This window comes from Curcuma longa, chromosome 2 (genome assembly GCF_044706935.1).
Source record: "Curcuma longa cultivar G26 ecotype Majalengka, Jawa Barat chromosome 2, ITB_CL_G26_1.1, whole genome shotgun sequence".
NCBI lineage: Eukaryota > Viridiplantae > Streptophyta > Magnoliopsida > Zingiberales > Zingiberaceae > Curcuma > Curcuma longa.
In genome coordinates, this window is record NC_133862.1 from 781,835 (window position 1) to 809,033 (window position 27,199).

Below are 27,199 nucleotides of genomic sequence, written 5' to 3' on the forward strand. Positions count from 1 at the left end.
GTTATAATGAGGAAGCATTATAGATGCTTTTATAAAAATTAAATATTTGAAATGGATAAAATTGAAATTTTTTAACAAAATATTGTAAAAAATTTGATTCAATCAAAATATTTTTTTTATCCCGGCGATTTTTTTTAATAATTTATTTTAAATTTTTATCTTCTATTTTATAAAATAATAATAATAATAATTGAACTCAATAGTTAACATCTTCCTTACTCTCCAAATTTAATTATAGAGTAACTCATTTATGATGCTCCCAGATTTTTCTTACTCATCTAAAATACATTAAAATATAAAAAATGTTCTGCACTCTTCCAAAGTAAAAGGTGAAAATAGTCAATAAGTAACCTGTTCGATACATTTGAGAAATAACTTTTCTTTAAGATCATATTTCTTTACTTTAATAGGTAAAAATAGAGGGAAAACATTCAACTAATATTTTAGTAGACTGAAGGATCAAGTCGATTGGGTTCAAGGAGTCAACAAACATAAAGTTTATATTTATCATTGAGTCGAATTTATAGTTGATTAATTGTAAGTTGTCAGTCAATTAATTGCAAATATAGAAGGTAGAAAAGAGTAGTTGTTGCAGGATAATGGTAAGACTGTAAGGATGAATCGATTGATGAAATAGAGCAATTGATGACAACAAACAATAAGAGAGGTAAGGGTTACGACGTAGCAAATTTGCAGAAGAGAACAAGAGTTCGAATCCTAGCGAAACCAGGCAATACCTCTTGCGTCATGATCAACTGCAGTTTCTCGATTTACCTCCTCACAGATGGTCGTGGGACCGACCGTGTGGGGCCGCTAAGGTGGCGGATCCACCTTTTTGTAGAAGAAGAGGTAAGGTGATTGAATGCTATAAAAATAGAGTTTAGTGGAGTCCTTAGGGTTAATAAAACTAAGGCTAGTTAGATTTAATTAGAGCTTCTATCTTTGTTTTTAACTTTCGTGTAAATTTTTAAACTCATAAGAGAATTTTTCATCTTCGGTAGTTGATTGACAAGGAGAAAATTAGCAACTTTTTAAGAATGATTCATCGATAAATCATAAACCATAAAGTAGGAGTTTGAAAGTTTAAATCATATTAAATAAATGTGTTAGCGATCTTTATAAGTGCAATTCTTTTATATTTTCATTTTCACTATATTACTTGTTTGTAACCTTGCTAGTTCAATACCAAAAGTAATCATCATTTGTAGGTCCTCAATCACTATTCACCCTTATAGTTTAGTCATCTAGTATCTAAAATTACTTCAGCAACTCTTCCAATACCTAAAATTACTATCAATTAAGTATATTCCTATATCAATTAATCAATATTCTAATTTTAGTCTCTCTAGACTGAAATCTCATCGTGTTAAGAGACCATATATCTTTGAAACTCCATTATTTGTTTGACATTAGTCAATCTCAACTTATTAGGACTTAAAATTTCTAATGCTTAGATATCAATTTTTTAGAACTTGATCTATTGCTTAATATTTGGTCGACTTCGAACTACTAGAATTCCACATCTCTAGCCAATCTTGACACGCCAATACTTCACTCGCCTATAATTCACTTCTATAAGACTTTAACATTTTTGACATCTATCATTTGTTAGACACGAGATTTTACAAGTAACTTGCTCTTCAAGTTTGGATATACTTTATTTATATGAGAAATCAATCTTAGAGTTGATCAAAATTGATGATTTAGTAGATTAAATATTAAATTTAATCGACTCATAATTATATCAACTAAATAAAATACTTTTGTTTATGGGTGATTAAGTCAATTACTATTAAATAGTAATCAAGCCAATTACTATTAAATATTATCACTATTTTTATTTAAATAGGACTGCTATTTAAAGTATTTGTAATTTTAAATTATATGCATATATATATTATATTAAATATTAAATTATAAAATTGTTTGGTAAATTTGTACATTTTTAAAAGTACATTCTGTGTATACGTTAACTTTGTTTTTTGTCCGTTCCCAATCGCGCTCTGGGCCGCCGCCGAGAGGGTTTTGAGGAGCGGCGATCGAATGGAAGAGTTGGACGACTGGGGGCTCAGTGCAGAAGAGCTCAACTTCCTGGAGGAGGATGCTATCAGGAAAATCTCTGAGAGGAAAGCTTCCTCCATCGCCTCTTCGTCATCTTCTTCTCCTCTTGCACGCCAAGCCGACGCCTCCAAGAACCCCCCTTTCAATCCGGTCGACAAACCCCCCTCTAAGACTTCCTTGGAATCCCGCTACGGCAAGGTAACGAGTCAAGGGTTTTGTCGATTAACCAGTGCTGGACATTTTTTTTTTTTTAACTTAAAGATCAATATACTATCTGCGATGGTGTTTTTTGCCCTTGATCCAGTTCTTCCATCCCTTTTTCTGATTGTAAAGGGAATTTATGGAAATCCTTTCTCCAAAACAGTCATGAGAACTGGAAGAATGTTTCTTTTGTTCAAGTTTTTGTATATGAAGTGAAATTCGATCACCACTCTCGGTGAACTGCCAAATAAAGGCCTCCATGAAGTCATAGCATTATGACTGGTAGATAGTCATGTGAAATATGAAGATAACAATTTTGTATTGGTTTCTTTTTGTTTTCCATAGATTTCCCTTTTAGGTTACGATTATCAATTCAAATGAATTACGATTCTCGCGGATCTCTTGCTTTTTTTAGTCACATGAACACATTTGCTTATGATAAGTATTCTTATTGTCAGAGATAGTAGATGGCTTTTCTATCACTTTTGGTTGATTATATACGCAAAGGCCACCCATGCAGTTTTAATAATTTTTTGTTGAACAGAAATATGAAATGTGAAGGCAATCCAATTTTTTTGGTCACATGCACTCATTTGTATATGGTAAGAATTCTCTTGGATATAGTGAGTGGGTTCTGAAGCAGTGAGTTGATGATATAGGTATTGTTTTATGTCTTACTTGACCACATATGGTATCCTTTTAGATTTATATTGATCACCTTTATAATTCCTATGCATCTGACCTCTATGGTGTCTTGAGGATGCCATTTCTTATAGCAATCCATATGCCACTTTTGTGACTTTACATAATTCATGCTTTTTTCCATTTATTGCTGCCATGTCTCTTCTATTTCTGCATTATGCTGCTTCATCTACTTCCTACAAAAATGCACTAGACCCTTTGTTGGCTCTGAACTAACACCTAGGTGCCTTTGTGCACGTCTCCCTCGATGGTGTTTGTTAGAGGGCTAGTGAGGTAGTCTAGCAATGTGGGGTTTTCAACCACCTTGACTAAAAAGATAAGCATTATATTTTAGCATGCAGGTGAAACATAAAAGTCATTATGCTTGAAATAGAAGGAGAGTAGCAACTGTGAGAAGACAAAAGGGTTAAGGATGTTGAAGGTATTGTTCTCACGACAAGATTGTCCACTATCCCATATGTCATCATGTGAAGGGTGCTCCTTCCACTACCACTATATGCTTCCTCCATCACTGTAGCTAATGATGTGTTGCGGTCAATTAATCATTTTTATCTTCTATCTCATACCTTTAAACAATCCTTGATATGCGACGTCATAAATTTGATTGCTTCATCAACTCTCCACTTTTTCCTAATGTGGCATATCATTCAAAGTGAAGATGAACCTCGACTCTCTACTCGTTTCTCCACTCATGTTCTAGCCATTGACTTTCACTTCAGGAACATTAGCAGTGCAATTGCCCCTTTTTGCACCACTCCACTAGTGCTATGCTTGTTTTCACCGTATTGCGTGTAGAAGCATGAATTAAACTATCCCAATATCACCTACAACGTTGATCCCTCAATCTCCATATCATCTGCATCGCACACGAAGAATCACACTCCATTCTTCTCGGAAATTCTTCTTGTCATCATTGGCCACAAGTAATGGAGCTCGTAGTAAGTGAGAATTGATATCACTGTCATATTGGTGGATACCACGATTGCCCACAACATTGCGTGGTGACAATCTACCATCTTCAAGAGTGAGGAGAAGGCAATGGCAATAGGAAGGGCACTCTGGTAGACAGAGCTCAGATCTTCCTAATCATCGATATTTTAATCCTTTCCTCTTTCATTTTTTTTGTACTACTGCGATGATAAGAAGTGAGTTGAGTTTTATATAAGAGATCATTTGGGGTGGGCATCAACTATGTAGTTTTTCATGAAGTGATTGTGTCAACAAGTTGTAGTATGGATGAGATTGAGAACAACGCGGGATAGAACAAGTAGGGACGAAGGAAGTTGGAATCAAAATAGATCTCAGATTAGTGATATCTGTTTTACTGACACTTCACTCGTGTGTTCTCAGATTTTTTATTTTGTTTAAACATTTCAACCATTGTGGAAGGAATTGGCATCAAATGGAATATGTGTTTGAAGTTTGGATTTCATGCTTCGTTGCTATAGCTTGCATATGTGGAATTCAGGGTTGAGGGATGCCACCACATGGAATGGATGGACCATGCAATATATTACTTTATGTAAATTTAAAGGAAAATTTATAGTTCTATTTTACATCATGCATATATTTCTAATCTCTTTTCTTATATAATACAATATGTAATTACACTTTTTTAAAGTGTCATAATGCAATGCAACAATAAGAACATGCTTTTTTATTTCTATCTTGAGGTATTATTAGTTTGCATCTTATACCTAATACAAGTTCTTTTTCTATCGATATTTAGCCATTTTATAGAAAACATATAGATAAGAATATGTTTTTTTAGAAAATCCTTGCATAGTGCCAGTATATAGATTGGTATGTCAGTTATGCTCAAATTGAGAATCAATTCCCACTAAGAGGCATTGTGAAGATATCAAAAATCTATCCTCCAGAATAAGTTTATGGTGTGTTGATCTTCTCAGTCATAAATCTAGTAACAATTAACTTTAATATGATTAGTGCACTCATGAAATACTGAGTTACTTGCACTATACATGACAACTTAATTATCACAGTCATGCCCATTAGTTTATAGCTCGAAAACCCATATCAAGAGAGCTATAACCTATGTTTCTTGCTTTTCTGCTATCAAATTTATGTTCATTAGTGCATTGGAGTGAACATTCTTCCATTATTAGAGGTTGGTTAGTTTGCATTGGTGAATGCTTTAATATTTAGATGATCTTGTTTCTTATAAGTAACCTCTTTCCTAGATATTTTTTGATAGTGTAAAATTCTTAGCGTTGTCTTCATGTGACATTTGGATTTTGCATGAAATAACCTTCACACATACTCTATAATAATCAATTTCGCTACCTAGAAGCTACTTAATGTTAAACATCCACAACATGAAACAGATTGAACTTCAGGAGGCGGAGAGAAACTTTTACATGCTGTATGAAGGGATGACTATTTTTCCTTATTTATTGAATGCTTCCAGTGTGATTCACCAAAGGCTTCCTGATATGACTTACAGATAGTCATAAAGGAGAAGAATATGTCAAATTCTCAAAAAGATTGGTGCAAATGTCTAAATGCAAGACCTAACAGCAGAACACAATAGTGGAGGTGTGCTTATCCTTTTGAAGAGTGATAGATAAGATTATATTTATTGGTGAAGGTACTAGTGGCGAAGGGTTTGTGGATGAAGGTGAAACAAACATTTGTGTAATATGAAGATATGATGGAGAAAAATGACTATGCCAATGGTCCACTTGTAGTGGAGTATGTGGAGAAGCAACCTTTGGTAAGGTCAGGAAGGGTAGGAGTTGACAGAGGAAGCAGTATTGGGTCATGGTGGAGATGAGTCTAGACAATATGCTGTGGTCTCAAACAAGATGTAGCAATAGAGATATAAGAGTGTTGGGACACTGGATCAAACATCAATAGTTCTTGGTGTGAGAGTATCCAAAAAAGCTATAGAGTATAGCAAGATTTTGTTTGTCACGTTCAGCTCCAATAACATCTTTAAAACAATGACAACCAAAACCCTTAAGTGGTAAAAAAAAGTAAATTGTCAAGGGCCAATACATGTGAAGGGAGTTTTACTACTGAGAACAGTTGGAGAAGAAACCGGTATAATGAGATAACATAGACAAGACTAGCATGCCCCTATTAAAATTCAGGTATATGTACGAGCAACATCATAATATCAGTGCACAAAATTTCAATAGAAGCAAGGAATTAAATTTCATTCTATGTGAGTCACGTCGGGTGAAAAGTTTTGTTCCGTTTGCTAATCAACATGTGAGAAGGCATGAGATGAGTAGGCACGAGATGTCGACACGATCGCGAGTTGCCTTCCTCCTACATGAGCATTCCTCCTTGCAAGCAACGATAAAGGATCTACAAGCGACAAGACTAGCATGTTCCCTTCATCTGTTTCATCTACATCCTTCTCTAGTCCTCTTTCTCGTCTCCTCCTCTTCTCTATGGTACCTCTTCCTCTGCCAGTTCTCTTCCTCCTCCATCAATCCTTTTTTCTCCTCCTCCTTTGCTGATCCTCTTCATCTTCCTTCTCCTAGGAGTGATCAGTCTGTGACACAGAAGGTTACAAGCTCCTTTATTTTACTCTAAATGTTGATGGGTGACCAAGACATCAATGTGGCTTATAGGGATAGGGTTGGTAGTGGTAAAGGTTGTATGCAGACTAGAAAATTGGTCACACAATCATGCTTTGAAATCTCCTACAGTGCCAAACAGCATAGTCAAAATGTAATTCCAATAAATTACTTAAATTCTATACTACTTGACATAGACAATCTATCCTACATTGTTGTGCCAATCATGTCAATGAGTGTTGTACATTTGACACCCCTTGACATAATACAAAATGCACCAAGATGAATTAAAATAATGTTTGCTATTTTTTATACCTTTTGTCTATACAATATAATGTTAAAATTTATCATTCCAAATGAAATATAGGTATATAGTTGTGTTCATTTCTTCTTCTTTTTCATCTTATTTCTCCTTCCTCTCCAATGCTCCATCGGCACTATATGATGAAACATTGGTATGGATCCGAAACAGTATCGGTCCATTTAAAATCTGAAACTCCAATATAGCTGGAAAATTTGAACATTTCACATAGTTGGTCTTCATTAGACTTGAGATTCCATAAATTGTAACCTTCATTTGCAATTCCTAAAAGGAAACAAGGCATGAAACAATGTATTTAATAAGATAACAAACACAGATAAACATTACCACATACTAATAAACTTTGCCCATTAATATGACATACAAAGCATTAGACATCAGGATCAAGACAAATGGAAATAGGAAATTGTTAGAGTGAAAAAAATCTCATCTTGTCATATGAGAGGATGCACTAGAATCACAAATAGAGAGTGTCATATATTACGTCATATATTACCTTCAAAACATCACTAGAGGTTGAGGAAGAGGCTGTAAAGTGGAGTTCTGAATTAAATCATGAAATTGCTGATATACTAGTTGAGTGCTAGTATTGGGTGTTGGGGAAGAGACATAAGGTGGCGGCATGCAACAGTCTGTGTAAGTCATCATCACTGCATTAGATGGTTGGGCAACCTCAATGACCATGAGGTGGATACAAATACAATCTACAACCACAAGCACATTTATCTTCTCGATGTTCATTTGCTTGAGAAACAACCTTTGAAGAAGTAGAGATTGCAGGTGTAGTGTGGAAGCAGCCAAGATACAACATTGAAGAGAGTGAATGGTTATGTTTGCGATCAGGTCAAACTGATAAATAGCATGCAAAATTGCAAATCCATTAACACTAGAGTCTTAGCCACCTGGAGTTCTTCACATTAATGTTAAAGATGAGGTGTTCCCTTCATCAACTTCTTTAATGGGGCTCTTGACGTATTGTTGGCTACTAACTTATTTGGTTCCACTATATGTATTAGAGAACTCAAAGATTGACATTTTGCACTTTATTCATGTCATGCTGGTGTCATATTTCTTCCTCTTCACCTTGGGAAATGTTAGGATATGAACCTACTTTTAAAGTTTCATATCTTGATATCTTGTTTAGGTTGAAGCCTTTTCTCCTCAAGATATTTCTTTAGCTGACATATCCACAGGGACAGGTACATACCTTATAGTTCTGTCAGGTACATACCTTAAAGTTCTGTTTTAAGTAGTCCTGTGTAGGACAATTTGAGCTTACTTGGTTTACCTTTCTAGGGGAAAGCACCAGATCTGCCCTACCCATACTTTCTGTCAGATTTTGTGTTCATGAAAGTGGTGCCATTGCTGCAAAGTTCTCTTACCATGCAGTAGTTCATTTTCTCAGTACCTACATTTAACGTATTTGGACTTATATAGAACTATCTCTTATTTTATAATTTGTATGTTCATTCCAGTTACTTGTAGATGCTTTTCACAAGATCCCAAGGGCTAGCTGGCATACAAAAGAAAGGTATCGTGTCCACTTTTATGAATATACTAAATGTTATTGTTTTAATTGGTTTCTTTACATTTTCTATTCCTTCAATGATAAATCAATAGGCTATGGATGTTCCCTCTATCATCCTTGGCAGTGGCTGAGGAGGTTCTTAGGGCAGTGAATGGTGCAAATGTTGAGGTATTTCTATTATTTCATACTGTCTTTTCTCATGTCTATGGACGATTAGGTATAGTTTTTATCCTTTGTTTTGGTTATGGATTCAACAAAGTGGATCATATCAAACAAGATATTGGAATGTACTATGGTAAATGCTGTGTTCTTTTACTTTTTGGATCAGTTGCGTCACACCAGTCAGTCAAAGTTCACAAAGTTTTCCCAAATAATCAACATTATTTACTCAAATAACCATCATTCTTAGGTAGAGAAGCTAGATGCATTGGTGCATCGCGCCCTGGTAGCTGCCTCTGCTGTTCATGATCTTCAAGGTAAATGCCCATACATGTGTTAGAGCTGCTTAATGACCTCTAACTGCATGCCAATGATTACGATCATACTAGTTATTATGAGTTTTGCATTTGCATTGTCTCCATGGTTGTATTTGTGCTTCAGAGCATTGTAGTCATTCTATTACCTTTCCAAGTTAATTGATATACCACATCATTTATCCTTATATCACAAATGAAACTTGAATCTCATGGCCATGGTTTTAAATCTGAATGAGTATTGCCTTACGAGAGCAGTATGTACTGGTCTGACAAGCATTGACATCAGTTATGTACATTAGACTGTTTTCTGCTGTAATTTCTTATTTTGTTTGTATGGAATTGAACCATTCAGTTTTTTCAAACGCCAGTACTGCACTAGTCTCAGCTCTGATTGGCACGAGGCAGAGACAGATTTTTTTGTTTGAACCATAGACAAGTATATGATTCACTTTAGTAAAAATTAGAAATGATTCTTTGTTTGTTCATCCTCTTTTGGTTTCGGTTTTAATCTGTTTCAATTTGTTCTTTCATATTTTTGACCTTTTTCTTGAAGCTCACATTTTATGAGTCCAACTTTTCTTCTCTTGGTAGTGTGCATCATACTTAAATCATTGCCTCATTTTTATGGAGTTTTGTAAGGTCATTCTGATGTAGAGTGTTGGAACACTTTTCATATATGTTCACTCCTTTTTTTATTGGCAACTCTTGTATTAAGTTTTTCCAATATGACACTAATTAATCTTCTGGAAAGATCTCTATGACAGGATGCCAAGCTATCTTGAGACAAAACTTCTACCTTTTCAAAGAGAAGGAGTTAGGTATGTAGTATACTACTGATTTTAAAGATAATATGGATCCTATCGAAAGGTATAGGTTTCATTTGACCATATATTCTTCTACCTTCCAAAGAAGTTAGGCATATAATATACAACTGATTTTGAAGATAACATGGATCCTATACAAAGGTTTAGGTTTTGAATAACATGGATCCTATATAAAGGTTTAGGTTTCATTTAACCATTTACCCGTGTTTGCAAGATTGTAAGTTGTGTCTAGTTCATGGTTTGAAATATACCATGTTAGGTGGCATGGTTAAAATATAATGTTTTGTATATGATAGAAGCATGAGATCATGGATTAAAATCTCGTGCCGTACTTGGCGGCACTGGCGAAACATCTTGTTCCGCATGTCGACCAACACTGCGCCACACCGGCACGCCTCGTGCGAGGTCCTGCGGCCGTGACGGATGTCTCATGCGAGGCCCACGGCCGCTGTGGATGCCTCAGCTAGACCGCGATGGCCGTTGCGGATGCCTCAGTGAGACCGTAGTGCGAGGATGCAATTTTTTTAAATCCAATTTTATTTTTTAACTGTAATTTTTTTATTTTTTAATTTGTTTTCATTTTTTAATTTATTTTTTTAATAGTTATATTTTTTAATGATTAATTCTTTCTCTTTTGATTCTTTCTCCTTCTTCCTTATACTTTAATTTCTTTTATTTCTTTTATCCTTAAATATATGAAAAAAAATTCTTTTTTTAATTTTTTAATTCCTTTTCTTAAATTTTCTTCTTAAACTAATTAAAATAAAATAAAATAAATTTGATTTAATTTAAACCTATGTGACCCTAATCATTATATCTAGACTTTAGTTGATTCTAAATTAATTTTTACTCAATCCTAATTTTTAAAATATTAATTTAACCTAATAATAAATATATATAGTAATCAAATATTATAATAATATTTTTAATTAATATATTTTATATTAAAAAAGTACCGAAGCCGTATTGGTATGGCACGAGACGATACTGAAACCGTATTGTTCCAGTTATAAATTGAAACTCTGATACAATTCAAAATTTTAAACCATGCATGAGGTTGTCATGGGTTAACTCTCCGGTATTGCTTGTACCAATCATGGTGTTGAATATCATGTTGTGCTGACACTTGACATGCTTTGACACACTTATGCACATATCAATATGGATTTACGTATAGTTTGAAATCACGTACTATGTTATGTCAATGTCATGAGTACGTAATCATAATGAGATTTAACACCCTTTTTATATTATGATATTGTTTAAGATGAATTGAGATAGTGTTATTTTTTTAACTTGTGTCCATACAAAATAATATCAAAATTGTACTATTCTGGATGCAACATAAATTCAGAACTTAAGTATATAGGTATGTTCTGTTCTTTTCCTTTTTCATCTTCTTCCTCCTTCCACCTTCAATTTTCCATTGACACCATACAACAACTAAGCCTTTATGTCACTAAGTAGGGTCGACTATATGGATCCTCCTACGTCATTAGGCTTGATTCCCTGCTATATCATTATGTATATTTAAATATATTTTATCTTATGTTATTGTTGCTAATCAAGTTTTATTTGGTCTCCCTTTTCTTCGATTGATGTGTGTCTTTGTCATGATCTCACATCGCTTAACTGGGATATTTATTAGTTGCCTAAGCACATGTTTATACTCTCTTAAACGTGTCTTTGACAATTTTCCTCAATAGGTGCAATCTTGACTTTCTCTCTAATGTTCTCATTTTTTATCTTGTCTATCCTTTTACCTCTGCACATCCACCTTAATCTCCTCATCTTTGCAATTCTCATCTTCTGCTCGTGTATTATTTTATAGTCCAATATTTAGCTTCATAAAATATAATAGGTCTAACCGTTGTTTTGTAGAACTTCCCTTTAAGCTTTAGAGGTACCTTATGATCACAAAGAACACATGATGTCTTTCTTCATTTCAACCATTTTGCTTGTATCCTATGTAAAACATTTCTATTAACTCCTTTTTCTTTTTGCAAAAATGATCTTAGGTATTTAAAACTTTCAGTTATATAAGTAATTCGTTATCTCTTATCTTAATAATTGTCTTACTATGTCTATTATTATTTAATTTAAATTTCATATGTTTTATCTTTGCTAGGCTTAAAACCTTTAACTTAGGACATCGACACTATATTAAAACAATATCGTTCAATTCAAAAATTGAAACTCTCTTTGAAGCTTGAATTAAGGCAACACTTATTATTTTTTTTACAGCTTTTTTCTTCAAAATTCTGATTTAATTTTTCTCTAATTCCTATAATTTTATTTTTATACTTAAAACAAGTAGTGGAAAAATATTGTAGGTATAAAACTTAATAAATTTGTCTCAACGCACATCAAAGTGAAAAAAAAATAAAATTATATTTAATTTAATTACTAATTGATATAATTCTATTAAAATTAGAAAATTTGAATGAAAGAGAATTGAGTAAAATTAATCTAAATTCACATGGGTATGCTTTAATATATGTCGAGTATCACTACAAGTCTAGCACAACAAAATTTATTTCAATTTACAATTACTATTGCCTTGCTTTTATAAGCAAATTACTAAAGAAATGGGTATTAAAGAAATAAACTCATCTAAGTTTGTCTAGATATGCTTTGATGCATGCCAAGTACAATGAGTGTCAGGACAACATGATGCTATTGGAACCACCCCAGTTGGAAACCAAAACTCCAGCACCTTGGTGCTGAAATTGAACCACTTTAGTTGGGAACAAAATATTCGGCATGGAATGAATATCTAATGTGTATCACCAGCTTTATTGATGCCTTCTTTTCTTTTTTAATCTTCTTCCTTCCTCCACCTCTCATTACTCCCTCCACCTCTTGTCACTTTGGCATGGTATCAAAATTTTATTGTTTTGGTCGATCACTGAAACTTTAGCTCAGAATAAGATTTTAAAGCTTGGTCTAGTCCACTGCGTATATGTCCTTGCCACCTTGATTTATGCATATATAGACTATAGAAAAAGCTATAGATTATAAAATTGATAAATATGGCTCATGCCAAATGCACAACAATTTAAAAACTGTTGGTGCTACTTTCTCCCAATGTGGATATACATTAAAGTCTCAATACCTACATCATCAAGCAACTAAGTCACTGAATCATACAATTTGCAAGTCACTTAATACCAATTTGTAGACATGGAAAGATCTAAATTCTTAAATCATAAGGATGACAATAATTCAAATTATTTTTCTTTTTTTTCTCCTCTGTTGGAACTTTTATGGTCTTCATCTATTTTTGACTCAACTATTTTACATTTATTTATTGGTAAATTTTAATTACTAACAAACATTTATTGGGGGTGATGGATGTGGACATGAAGGTGGTGCCTATAACAATAACAGTGGCGGATGGCTGAATCACAACAACCTGCTGGTTTTATGAATTTAAGTGTTTGAAACTGTTTGATTTGACATTTTGCATCATTGTTTGATCACAATGATGAAGTGATAGAATTTGAATTTAATGTGGTGATGGTAGGTATATTTGGTTTCTCTGTGAGTGACTTGCTTCTACTTTTTAATAAATAAGAACCATTCTACTAGAATAATGTTGGTAGGCATATTTGGTTTCCCATACCATTGGCTAATGCTTCAAATGCATACAATCTAATATAAATAAACTAATATAATGGCTGACACTATTTTTGAGTTGCTTAAAAGGAAGATTAGAACATTGTCCAATCGTTAATTTATTTGCCTCAAATCTATAATGGCTGACCCTATTTCTCATGGCAAGCCTCTGAGTTATTCAACAAAAAGAATATATTAATCATCAATGCTTAACTATTAAACAAAAAGCAGACAATATTGTGTAACTAATCATCAAAGTTTCCAAAAAAGAGTATATCATATTGAGCAAAAAAAATAAAAAACTTTCATCTACCTTGTTGTGTCTATTAAGAGATGGAGTTGGCATGTAGCAGCCTTCAAGCAGAACGACATAAGAGATTACCTTAGGGCTTACTGGAATTTATACAAGATAATCTTGGTAATTAAAGATGATCTGGCCATACATTTTTTTTGACATGATATATCTTTCATGCCCAATGACAACACCCACTTGCACCCTTTGGACGTGAAGCGCGTCTGCTTTTATGGCACAGGTGCAACAAGCGTAACTTGCTGTTGCTGAATTAACGATGACAGCTGTGGCCACTGGCCAGATGCTTTTTGACACATTCTTTTATATTCGATGACATCAAAGATATGAATGTTCTGGACGTGAATTGTGACAGCCTTAAGGCACGGTGCAATGAACTTAACTTCCAGTTGGTGAAATGGTGATGATGGTTGTGAGAGTTGAGACATTTATGACAAGCATCAGAACATGAGTTGCAAAAAAACAATAATGAAATATTTGACAAATAAAAATAATAATGAAATAGATTTGATTAAATTGTGGCGTGGGATGGTGCCCATGGGAGATGAGGAATGATGCCAAGCAATGGTGCGGCAACAATGGAGATTAACTCCAAAAAAGGTTCAATAAAATTTGATTAAATTTCAAGATCCAAGTACAAACTAGAGGCTAATTGGTTGAAATCCGAATATAATATGGAGTTTACTTAGAAATAGGAAAAGTACAAAGTAACAAAGATAGTGGGTGAATGATTCATCATGTGAAGAACATGAATCATGCTAAGTTTGTTATAAGATAATTGCTGTTTTTTTTGAACTGACATTATTTGTTAATAATTTATAATTCTACATCGAAATTGTATTGATCATACCTGAATCTTTAAGAGCTGCATTAACCATTTATCCTTTTCTTATTCCAGAATTCTAAATTTTTGTAATCTGATTTGCATGTTAAAATTTTCTATATTAGATTCATTTTGCAGCATGGTGGGCGTGTTCTTCTAGCTGATGAGATGGGTCTCGGAAAGACATTACAGGCATTGGATCTTGGGCCCAGAACTTGTATTGCGCTTTCAAGTTCTTAAGTATTTAGTGTGTAATTTAAGTTGAATCTTCTTATATTGATGACATCCAACACTTATTTTGTTATTTTCCCCCTTTTGTTTGTGTCTAATGTCTCTTGGTGCATTTCTTATGGCTGAACTATGCAGAATATTTGGGTAAGTATTGCAACTTTGAGAATCTCAGCCTCCACCAAGTCCGAAAACTTTCAATACCTAAAGGCTTCAACTAAAAAGTCAAAACTGTCGAATGTTTCAAATTAAAACATTGTAAAATAGCATATAGTTTTTTGTCAGTAAGCTGAAATTCAGGTTGCTTAGAATTGGGGTGGTGCTTGACCAAAACATTTGCCACGCAACATTTGGTATATATGATACTGAATTAGAAGATTGTTCAAATTGCACATATTGTTCTTCATCAACGGTTAAATTTTGGCTTCATTATCGATTTCAGTCTCTTGCCAAGATGGTATGGTATTAGTATTGACTTTTATTGACCCATGATACAGTCGACACAGCTGGAATCATGCCAACCTACTTTCAGACTGATTTCATTCTCTGATCTCCTTCCACTTGGCTTGAAATATTATCATTTTCAAGTTGTGTTTTTTTACTATTGATTTGTGGCTAGGTATTTGGAACTTGCCCTTCCATTTTGCTCCATGCAAGTCTATATTCCTTGAAATATTCTAATTAATTGATTTTTGACTACATAATTAAAGTTTTCTTTCGTCTTGATTTATTCTTTGTGCCTTCAATGCTAAACATTTTCACAGTTTTGACTGTAGAATCTATTAGCCTTTACTTCTTATGGACGGTTCTTTAGTTGTATTATATAATTATTGGCAAGGTTTAAAATCTCATTCTATTTTGGGGTTTTAAACCTCGGCTATGATGAGATAGTGCTGACAATGTTGACGGCCTGTCGAGAAGGCGGTGCCAGTTGGAATTAATTAGGAGGAATAGTAAGAGTAGAGGATGAAAAAGAAATGGGAAGGGCAACGAGTAAAGAGTAGTGGAATACTCAGTTCTAATTTGTACTGTCTTGAATAGGAAGCAAGGGAGAGTCATTTGCTGCTGCCTCTGTGTCTCAAAGAGGAACTTGCTTCCATTGCTAGAGTTGAAGAGGATGCAAAGAGGATGTCAAGGGAACTCAAGGACCGATAATCGATTGAGCAGACCATAGATGAGAAGGTGAAGAAGAGAAAGAAGAAGAAAAGGAGGAAGAAATCTACTTGTTCATTTACTGTTCTTGAATGCTATTGGAGTTCATATCACTGATATAGGCTGAAAGCAATGCATTGATCCCTTGATATAGGTATTACATTGTTGGTATCAAACATAAGGTAGTTATGCCCATGCCAATCTGGTTTTGGTAGTTGTCAGTGGGTGGAATGATGTATTTTCACCTCTGCCAAATGACATGGAATCAGATATGAACCACATAACAGCCTAATGCTTGTTGTCTTCATGTAGGTTTCAGGCTGTGTCAGTTTCGATGCTTCACAGCATGCAAGTTATAACTAGTCTCCATCATCTCTATTTGGGTTTACGTCTACATACAGAGCACAACTAGGAGAGCTGTTTCTATTATCATTCATTTTATAACAATTTCAAACCATTTAGCCAAATGTGTTGACTATAGCATCTCTTACACCAATCATGCATTTTGTCAGCTCATGCTTAAATTTGTCTAGCACAATTTTTGATATTTATCTTGCTTTAAATGAATGGTGAAGTATTTTTTAAATCAAAACTGTTATACTTCATAAGAAGTAATGGATGCATATTTAGTTAGCTATTTTCTAGCTTAAACTTAATCAAGCAAATGAACTTATCGTCTCCAATATGGGTATCATAGTCTAGTTTAATATTCTCGATCCTTTATGACAACTTCTCAGGTCAACTCATCTCCAATTCTCCTTTTTGTTCTCTTCTATCATTGGATTCAGACTCTATCATAAGAGGCCTACAATAGGAATTTACTTTTTCATTTTTGTTTTGGTAGATTATGGTACTGTTGATTTAGGTTTGCAACAGCAAATATCATTGCCTCCCAATGGAGTGCTAATCTTGCTGCTTATTGAAATTAATTGCTTTCTTCCACAGGCAATTGCTGTTGCTGCATGCATGCCTGATGCATGGCCTGTTCTTGTTATTACTCCATCTTCCTTACGTATACAATGGGCTTTTGTGAGTATCACACCATGCCTATTGATGTCATGGTAGGATATCCATTGTTCTTCAGTTAATTTGACTATTTTAAATATGGTTTTCAGATGATTCAGCAGTGGCTTAATATACCCTCTGCAGATATTCTGGTATATTGTTACATTCCTTAAAAAGCTTTCTACCTGAATCGTAAAGCTAAATTCTCTTTCTGGTATATTCGTATTTTAGTCTATCCTACTCATGATTATTATCTCTTTGTTACTGCATTTAAAGTTAACTTCTCTACATTCTTACAGAAAGAAATCAGAAATGGATTTTTTATATGCAAAATGTCATTATAAAAGAAAATCACCATTGTTGGGTCCATAAATCATAATACACTATCTTCATAAGAGTATGATCATTATGCCATTTTACATCCTCTTAGAGAAATAGAACGATCGTTCCATATTATTTTCTATGTTTCCTCATGTACTTCTATTTGTAATATTTTGCTGTTACCTATAGTTCAGAAAGTAAGATGAGGAATTTACATGATACTATCATGTTAGGATGTAGTTCTTTTTGCACTAACCCCAGTCAAGAAAAACAGGGTTTCCATGACAATACTTGCTATCTTAGAAACCGATGCTGTAGAAGGATTTTTGTGATAGAATCCTACTGTGGTGAGTGCACAAAGCAATGCTGTAAGAAATCTCATGGCAACAAATGAGTTGCTCTCAGCGATATTGTAATACTGCCACAACACTGCACACAAATGGTTAAAATCTTGTGATATTGTTTGAGACAATAATAACATGGTGTTGCACAGACTAAGTTTTTGCAATAGCCATGCACTATTGTACTGCTGTCATAGAAGCTTGAAAAAATCATTTAAAAATTGAAAATTATGTGTACATGAATACACACAATATCAATACATTATAACACTATTTAGTCTGCCATAAGTATCCATTATATACATATCTGTGATTTTTTATATTCATGCTAATTATAAGGCAAATGACTTATGGACTAGGGCAAAAAGCAACAACATTGATAATGATAAATCTAATACATCATAATTTGAAATCTTCTGCATGCTAGATGGTATCATCCAAACTTATTGCAAGAATTAAATTTTGTTCCATGCCAGTTGGCATGAACGAAGTTTTGTTCTGTCTGCTGACTGACATGCTAGATGGTTAAGTTTTTTGTTCCGTCTGCTAACATTGATGTATTTCCTGTAAAATACTAAACACGAATGTTATGTGATTATTAGTGAGTAATTAACAGTCATGGTTTTTTTGTCTTTGCAGGTAGTGCTATCTCAATCTGGAGGTTCTAACAAGGCTGGATTTAAGATAGTATCTTCGCATTTAAAATCAAGTATCCATCTAGATGGTGTATTCAACATAGTCTCTTATGATGTAATTCCTAAGATACAAGATATTTTATTGGCTTCTGAGTTTAAGGTAATTAAAATGTTCTCATTTTCTTGTCTATATGCTATTTATCTCTTTATTTCTGCACTCATATTCTGACTTGGATTTTGTGACAAATTAAGGATGGCCAGTCAAAACCCTATGTCTTAGCCAATCAAACTGACGTATACTTGTTATTGTTTAAGAAACTTTTGCAAATAAATTAAGTTGCCCTTTGATGGCATTTCCTTGTTTATAATCGATGTAGATTCCATGTGGTTGATCCTAGGAGCTAGAGTGAGTTCGATTGCTATTTTTTCTTTTTCTATTTGTGAAAGATATTCTTATGCGTTCATCTTAAATTACAAACTATTTTTGATGTGCCTGCCCTTTTGTATTAAAGCCAGTAGTGTTGTTAATCCTGCATCACCAAGCCATTTTTCTTGAAAGGAAAGATCTTAATATTTCATAGTAGCTTACAGGTTATGCATAAGATTTTAAAATTTTTTCTCATCGATTAATAATCTTCAACACACAAAATGATCTGTGTCAGGTCTATTTGAATAGAAAGGCTTTGAGGCACCTCAAGAAGTGCTCCTAGTTTACTAGGCTCATGATTGATAAGGATTGATCATATCATATGAGGAGAAGTTAATCTAGGAGTAGGTGGAAGGGTTAGAGTAAGGTTTAAATTACTGTTTCATGTTGTGTTTTGACACTTGAGATGCTTTTGTAAATGTTGAAGTGTGCTGTGGTGATCTCTGAAACTTTTCAAGCTAATATCAATTAATATCATTATTGAAGCCATCTTTATCCCAATTATTTGAGTTTGGCTACATGGATTGTATCCCTCTATTGAGTTCTATATAAGGTTATATGGCTAATAATATTCAAATAAGTAAATCTCTTTTTATTACGTGATGTACTCTTTGATTTCCCTAAACCCCTTGCACATTTTATTGTACGTAATGGCTATATTTGAATGTGTATAGTATCTCAACCTATTTTCTCTTAAATGTTTTTTTTCTAAATTTTTTCTTTTCTCGGGGCAAAATACAAAAATTCCTGTAGCATCGAGAGATTTCTCTATGCTAATTTCTTTAAACAAACAAGTCAAGTATGAAGGGTGAATCATTGGATGGTGGGGTACTTGGATGAAGGAACAAAGCATAAGAGACAAACTGGTGACAAAGGAGCTCATCTTCGTTCCTTTGTGGGAGGTCACAAGGATATCAACATGTAGATAATCCACTCTCTACTTGTTACTGTTTGTGAACTCTACTAGTCTCGAACATATGCTAAGGTTGCAACTTTTGGCTGAAGGTTTTTTTATGGTGTGATGATTGACTTTAAATTCAAGGCATAACCACACAATGGGTCCTCTAGTGAGACTTGACTACTGGCCAATGCAAGGTTTTGCTGATGTCGACTCTTACATAATACTTGTACCCTGGGAAGGGGACAGTTTCCGCAATCTTGTTGAGATGAACCAGTTTACTATCGTTGTCTCAAAAAGGGGCATACCTTGAACCGTTGTGACATAAAACTCCACCTTAACTTTCCAGCAGGAAGGCCTTCCCTTTTCTAAGGAGATGGTCAGCTGGGCTGGGAAGTTTGGGTGTGCTTGTATTCTATTCTACAATGAACCTCTTTTGTGCCTTGAGAGTTCAATAGAGACCTCTGCGCTCTTTCGAATAGAGCAGTGCTGGTGGATCAAAGTTTGACTGAGCATTATGCCCCTTGAAGACAAATAATGTGCTGGTTAGTTGCATTGTTAGCCACGTCACTTGATCAGTTAATAGAACAAGATTTAGGAGTCTCCACGCCTTCACAAATGCAATAGCTAAATAAGGGAAAAGGCTTATTTCTGAGTTGCTTCTGACCCTATCCTACCAAATACATAGACCCTAAAGGTCCATTTCCTTTAAAGTGTGGAAAAGTGAAAGGATAGTGATATCAAGGGATAGGATCCCCTTCTAACTCAGCAGGTCCAACCTACATGGTGCAGATCCAGCTCACTCGCGGGCTGTATTGGGGCATGATCCACACACGACCTGCAATCCACAAGATCCAATAACCCGTTAGGGGGACCACGATCCTCTATAAAAGGTTGACAATGATATGAAATCCTAGTTTTTCTTTTTTCCTTCTATATTTTCTACTGTTTTATTCTTGCCATGGGGGGATGATGACTTAGACATTAGAAGGGCCTCGTTAGGATGACTCATGACAAGCCCTCTGATGCGTGTTGATCTATGCAAGCTTGGTACAAGAGAAAGTTTTGGTAGTCTAGCAAGTGATAAATTTTCCTAGCCGTAACATTGGTGTTGTCTGTGGGAAACATGAACAAAAGACATTGAGAAAACCCTTGGAGAGCGAGGTTGTGGGGCGGAGCCGATAGAAAGAGGATAATGAACATAAACCTCATCAGTAGATCGATCCCCCCCCCCCCCCCCCCCCCCCCCCCCCCCCCCCCCCCCCCCCTCCTCATTCTTTTGGGTGCTTCGCACTTCTCGCCCCTTTATATCTCGGCCACGATGCGTCCTCCCCTAGCCTATCCAATGCCCTCGCCGCCGATCGTTGATTGGACCATCCTAGTCACGAATGGCATTAGGTACATCGACAACAATGTCGTGCTGCAATTTCTCAAGGGATGGTACTGCGCCATCATGGTGGACAACCTCGACAACTCCTTGATACACTTTTCTATTTGAAGCCTTTTGAGTGTAAACAAATTCATCTCGACACACTTTGCTACATGTTGAAGCATGTTTAGTGTTGGCATAGTACGACATAATAATGCTTTAATTCATTTGATTATCTAATTGTTATAATTATATTTTTAGAACTAAATAAACTTAGTGGAGGGGATTAAAGGAGTAAAATGCATCCAAATTCATCTCAACACACTTTATCGCAGGCTGAGTGTCGATGTGGCACCGTCATTGTCTTGTTTTGGTTGGATATGAAACTCTAGCAAAGAATGATATTTTAGAACATGGTCTCTATTACTTGCAATTAGACTTTGAAAATGAAAATGTTAATTATGATGATGATAGGAACACTTTAGTTAACTTTGCTAATGCAATTAGACTTTTGTTCAAACATTTTTTTGTTAATGTTTTATTTAACATTGTTGAATGGTTTTTTTGTTACAAAATTCGAACCTCTAAGCCAAATAATTTTATAATTGAATTTGGGAGTTCATTTTGTATCCCTCTGCTGTGAGCTTCTGTTTCCAAAATCATGTTTTCTTAAAAGGAGTTAGTTTTTGATATATGGTACTGCATCTCTTCGTGTTAGCGTAAACCTTCCTACTCGTTACTTATCCTTTTGTTGTAATACTTCTTTCTCAGATTGTTGTTGCAGATGAATCACATTTTATGAAGAATGCTCAAGCTAAGCGAACAATTGCTTGTATCCCAATTCTACAGGTCAGGCATTACTTTCTATAAGAGCTCTTATGGTGAGCTAATCCAAGTTAATTTCATTACAAACGATATTCTTTTGAGACCTTGCCATAATTTGAAAATTTGTTGAATCTAGAAATATGGCATGATGGAAAGCTGCTTTGTTATGACTATACATATATAACTCCAAGCTTCATGGCTTCCATTTCTCAGAATGTTATCATCTGTTGACTTATCTTGGAAGAATTTTGTTTTCTACCTTTATGAAATATTTTTTTTCTCAGTTTGGGTGTACTAGAATAACTACAAGACAGTGGCACTCTATTCCATCTATAGCTGTCTCTTGTTGTTTGAGATGGACCTCCAGCTTCATAGTTGCATTTTTCACTTTTGTTGGATCTTCATTGTTGAATTTTTTGATCAACCTTATAGATGAATTCCTTGGTGAGCCTTCGTTGTTTTATTTTTCCTCTTTTTCTTGACCTTCATTGTTGAAATTTTCTTTTACCGGCCTTCGTAGCTTGATTCATTCACCCACCTTTATAGTTGAATTTCCTCCTTTTGCTTGGCTTTGATTGTCAATTTGTATCAACCTTCATAATTTCATTCTCTTTAATAACCTTTGTAGTTTGATTTTTTTTCCTTTTACTCGGTTTTCATTGTCGATTTTTTTATCAGCCTTCATAGTTGGATTTCTTTTATTGGTCTTCATAGTTAAATTTCTTTTATTAGCCTTCATAGCTAGATTTTTCCTCACTGTTGTTCAACTTTCATTGCCGATTTTCCCTGTTACTTGCCTTATAGCTGGATTCCTTTGGGTTTAAGAGTAAAATGAAAACACTCTCTACATTCTATCTAATAATACACACTAAATAATTTTGTCCTTAAGATATTTGGATTATTTCTCAACTCAGAAAGAGTATAAGTGTTATCATTCTCCATTAGTGAAGTTCTATATGCCGACGAACATTATTTTCAATAAACAAGCGCCTTACTTCACCCCACCTTATCTTCAGTGAGAGAATTCCATACTAGAAGATTAAGGGTGGGGATTTCTTGCTCGACCTTTTATTACCTTTGACGTATAAGTCAGTATCTAAATTCATGTCAAATCCTATATCTACCTATGAAAATGGAAACACTCTCTACATTCTATCTAATAATACACGGTATAAATACTTTTGTCCTTAGGATATTTGGATTATTTCTCAACTTAGAAAGGGTATAAGTGTTATCATTCTCCATTAGTGAAGTTCTATATGCCGACGAACGATATTTTCAATGAACAAGTGCCCTACTTCACCCCACCTCATCTTCAATGAGAGAATTCCATACTAGAAGATTAAGGATGGAGATTTCTTGCTCGACCTTTTATTACCTTTGATGTATAAGTCAGTATCTAAATTCATGTCTACCTATGCATGAAAACCCCAACTTTGTCCTTAAAAATGCGAGACTCGACAAGGCAAACTTGAGGAAGAAGATGGTTGTCCTTGAACTAATGCTATGCAAGTCCAAGAATGGCACCCAAATCCTAAGAATGATTTTGATGTCAAGAATGTATTTTTACATGGAGAACTAGGGGAAATAAATCTATATGGAGGTCTCACCAGAATATGAAAATAATTTGGGAGCTCATACTATATGAAAGCTTATATGGACTTAAGCAATTAGCCAATTACCACGGGCATCATTTGCAAGAGTTATGATTGTCATGTGGTATAGATAAAGCCAAGGGGATCACACTAAATACTCCTCTTCAGGGGGAGTCACAATGCCCTAACGGTGCGTTTGGTTGGGGGTCATCTGTGATTACCTTGGTTATGTAATTACCAAATAATCACATAACCAAGGTTATAGGGAATAAAACATAACCTAATGTTGTTGGGTTTAATCCTAGGTAATGAGACAAAACCTTATTTGTTTGAAGGTTTTAATACATTACTTTAACATTTACTATATTACCCCTAGTTCAATTATAATCATTTTTTACAATTAAATTAATTTGATATTTAATTAATTTTAAAATTAAATTAAATTATTAATTATAATATTAATAATATCATATATATTATAAATTCTAAAATTTTAAATTATCTTAAGAGAGACTCTAACAAATTGGGGTAAGTATTTGAGCAAAACCGAATCGACCGAATTGAATAAATTGAAAACCGATTAGAAATTGAAAATGTCAATTAGAAATTTACATTTCAAACTAGGAATACATGAAAATAAATATTGTCTGTGACAAAATATTACTTGACATATGCTACTCTTTGGCAAAGCTAGTTTCACACAAACACAATTCATATTTTGATAAGCTCTATATGGTGCTATATCAAAAGTCATATTCAAAACAATTATAAATCAAAGTATACATCAGAAATACAAAATACTTCAAACACTTATTCATAATATTGAATTTGATTTATAATTGTTTTGAATACGACTTTTGATATAGCACCATATAGAGCTTATCAAAATATGAATTGTATTTGTGTGAAACTAGCTTTGCCAAAGAGTAGTGTATGTCAAATAATATTTTGCCATAGGCAATATTTATTTTCATATATTCTTAGTTTGAAATGTAAATTTCTAATTGACATTTTCAATTTCTAATCGGTTTTCGATTTATTCAATTTGGTTGATTCGGTTTTGCTCAAATACTTATCCCGATTTGTTAGAGCCTCTTTTAAGATAATTTAAAATTATAAAATTTATAATATATATGATATTATTAATATTATAATTAATAATTAAATTTAATTTTAAAAACAATTAAATAATAAATTAATTTAATTGTAAAAAATGATTATAATTGAACTATGGGTAATATAGTAAATGTTAAAGTAAATAATGTATTAAAACCTTCAAATAAACCAGGTTTTGCCTTATTACCTAGGATTAAACCAAACAATATTAGATTATGTTTTATTCCCTATAATCTTGGTTATGTGATTACTTGGTAATTACAGGTAATCACGGATGACTCCCAACCAAATGCACCCTTAGTATATATTGATGATATAACATTGATATTAAATGATGTGGCTCACTCTAAACAAGATATTTTTTATCTCTCAATAGAAATATGTTATTGAAAAATAAGCAAACAACATGCAAGCCAAGTTCTCCAAGAGAACCAAATTGTCAGACTTAGAATGGAAGATAAAGATGCCGCATAAGATAAGGAGATGTATCAATGGCGGGTAAAAGTCATATATATGCCTCATACATAACCAGACATAGCATAAGAGAAGTTCATCCGCAAACAACTCATCGAATATTGCATTATCTTAAAGCAACACCAGGAAAGGAAAGTGTATTTTTGTTTAAAGAAATGAAAGTGCACATATGATGCTGATGATGGTTGATAAGAGGTGAACCATAGGATATTGCATCCTTGTTGGTGGTAACATTGTGACATGGAAAGCAAGAAACAAAATGTGGTAGCTGTCTAATGCAAAGGCGAAATTCTGAGTAATAATTTATGGTGTATGTGAACTACTTTGATTAAAGATCATTTTAGAAAACTTGAAGATCAAGTGGGATTAGCCAATGAGACTTTATTGTGATAATAAGTCTACGATTAGCCTAGCTCACAATCCACTACGACATGATTGATAGAAGCACATTGAAATTGACAAACACTTCATCAAGGACATTAGAGAGCTAGTTGATTTGTACCCTTTTTGTATCTGCACATGGACAACTTTCAAATATAGTTACTAAACGGTCAAGTAGTTCAGAGTTTCATAGTATTATATCTAAGTGGGGGATGATAAACATCTATTCACCAACTTGAGGGGGAGGGGGGGGGGGGGGTATGAGAGAATATGATTTTGTAACCATATATAGGTTGAAAATATTCTTTTTGTTTTTTAGATAAGTTGTCTATAAACAAAGTTTGTTTAGAAAATTTTGTTTGGAAAAGTCTGATATAGGTTTTAGGGTTTTTATTAGAAAAGTAAATAAGTCGTATTATTAATCTATACAAAAGTATTAGTATTCCATGTATTAGTTAAGTTTTCAATTAGTACGAGTTTTAATTTCCAACAGCATCATTGGTTGATCTATCTTGTCCCCTTGGACTTTAAAGCTAGGGCAGTCTACAAGAAGCATGTCAACCTGTAGAATTGCAGACCCCTCACTGACAGTGATCAAATGCTAGCAACATCTATAGAAAAACTCCCGTCAGCTTGTTCCAATCCTTCATTGAGATTGATCACAATTATTTTCCATACAATGCCTCCATCCATGTACCTTGGCTCTTGAACTCTGTGTCAGTTACCTTTAACAATATCCAACCACTTCTCATACCTTTAGGTTGGCCTGATTTAATCAGGTGGCCTTGGAGAACAATAAGGATGAAGAGTAGGAACTAGAAAGAAATAAAACATAGAGTAGCAGGAAAGTTAGGGAGTAGAAGGGGGGTGGGGGGTGGGCAGAAGATGCAAAGAAGAATAAGCTACCTAATTGGAAAGAGATTGGTCCCAACAATCGACAGTCTTCGTTGCTGCATTGGTGATGACAACTAGATTTAGGTTGAGAAAAACTGGGATGGGGAACTTTCTGTGTTCACTGCTTCTTATTCCTATTTCCCAAGATGAGTGGAATCTAGAAACAATTTTTTTTTTTTTGCTTTGGAAGAAGAGAAGGTTCTTGAAAATTTGCAGATAATGTTTTTTTTGGGCTCAAGTGTGTCATTTTGGGCGTATTGTTAGGCTGGTAGTAGGTTCATTGTCACTACAGATATGCCCCTTTTTTTTTTGTGAGACCAATTGGGATCTACTACTCCATCATTTCTAACATGTAAGTTACATGTCTAGAAATATTGTGTTTGGCACTTCAAATTGGTAAGCTCAACTGCTTGGTTATGCTCTTATTTTGGCCATCCAACTATCCACTCCTTAATTTAGTTACACAGTTGGACTGCCTTTGAGCCTTGCTGCTCTTTATTTCAGAAAGCTCAATATGCAATTCTTCTGAGTGGAACTCCTGCTTTATCCAGACCTATTGAGTTGTTTAAACAGGTGAAAACTTAAAATTTAAGATTCTATTGCCTGATCACTTTGCTCCTCGTGTTTGTGATGCTCGTAGAAGGTTTAAAACTGATGTATTATTTTCCAGCTTGAGGCTTTACATCCTAGTGTTTACAAAAATGTGCACGAGTATGGGAACCGCTATTGCAAGGGAGTAAGTCATTATCTTCCTATTTCTAGTTATCCACTATGCGATGCATCTTTTGGCAAAATTTAAGTTTAAATAACTCTTAAACTTTATCTTCTAGGGCTTCTTTGGTGTCTATCAAGGTGCAAGTAACCATGAAGAATTGCATAGTTTGCTAAAAGCAACTGTCATGATTCGCAGGTTAAAAAGAGATGTACTCTCACAGCTCCCAGTGAAGCGTAGGCAACAAGTAATGTTATCTACTCACAATGCATTATTTGGAGAAAGTCAAGCTATTTGTTTTTGTCTTGGCAAGAATGATTTGCAATCTGCTTGGTTTTGTTATTGCTCTATTTTACAGTGTTTTTGGAATAATAAAGGACTGCAGGTTTGGTCTGATTGTGGATCAAATGCAT

At 34.2% G+C, this 27,199-nt stretch overlaps 1 protein-coding gene across 2 annotated transcripts in view; it reads left to right on the forward strand.

Moving 5' to 3' along the window:
• LOC141821928 (uncharacterized) overlaps positions 1–27,199 on the forward strand; it is a 47,360-nt gene that overhangs the window by 1,979 nt on the left and 18,182 nt on the right. The window contains exons 1-15 of one of the 2 annotated variants that reach the window (XM_074709315.1): positions 2,036–2,259; positions 7,979–8,033; positions 8,131–8,222; positions 8,310–8,365; positions 8,455–8,530; positions 8,772–8,838; positions 9,590–9,656; positions 14,539–14,605; positions 16,739–16,822; positions 16,909–16,950; positions 18,100–18,255; positions 21,561–21,638; positions 26,579–26,647; positions 26,745–26,810; positions 26,905–27,033. In XM_074709315.1, coding sequence (XP_074565416.1) covers positions 2,044–2,259; positions 7,979–8,033; positions 8,131–8,222; positions 8,310–8,365; positions 8,455–8,530; positions 8,772–8,838; positions 9,590–9,656; positions 14,539–14,605; positions 16,739–16,822; positions 16,909–16,950; positions 18,100–18,255; positions 21,561–21,638; positions 26,579–26,647; positions 26,745–26,810; positions 26,905–27,033 — 1,320 coding nt within the window. In that variant the 5' untranslated portion in view covers positions 2,036–2,043. Of the gene's footprint in view, positions 1–2,035; positions 2,260–7,978; positions 8,034–8,130; positions 8,223–8,309; positions 8,366–8,454; positions 8,531–8,771; positions 8,839–9,589; positions 9,657–14,538; positions 14,606–16,738; positions 16,823–16,908; positions 16,951–18,099; positions 18,256–21,560; positions 21,639–26,578; positions 26,648–26,744; positions 26,811–26,904; positions 27,034–27,199 lie in introns of those variants that run through there. The other variant, XM_074709316.1, reaches the window with a different exon arrangement.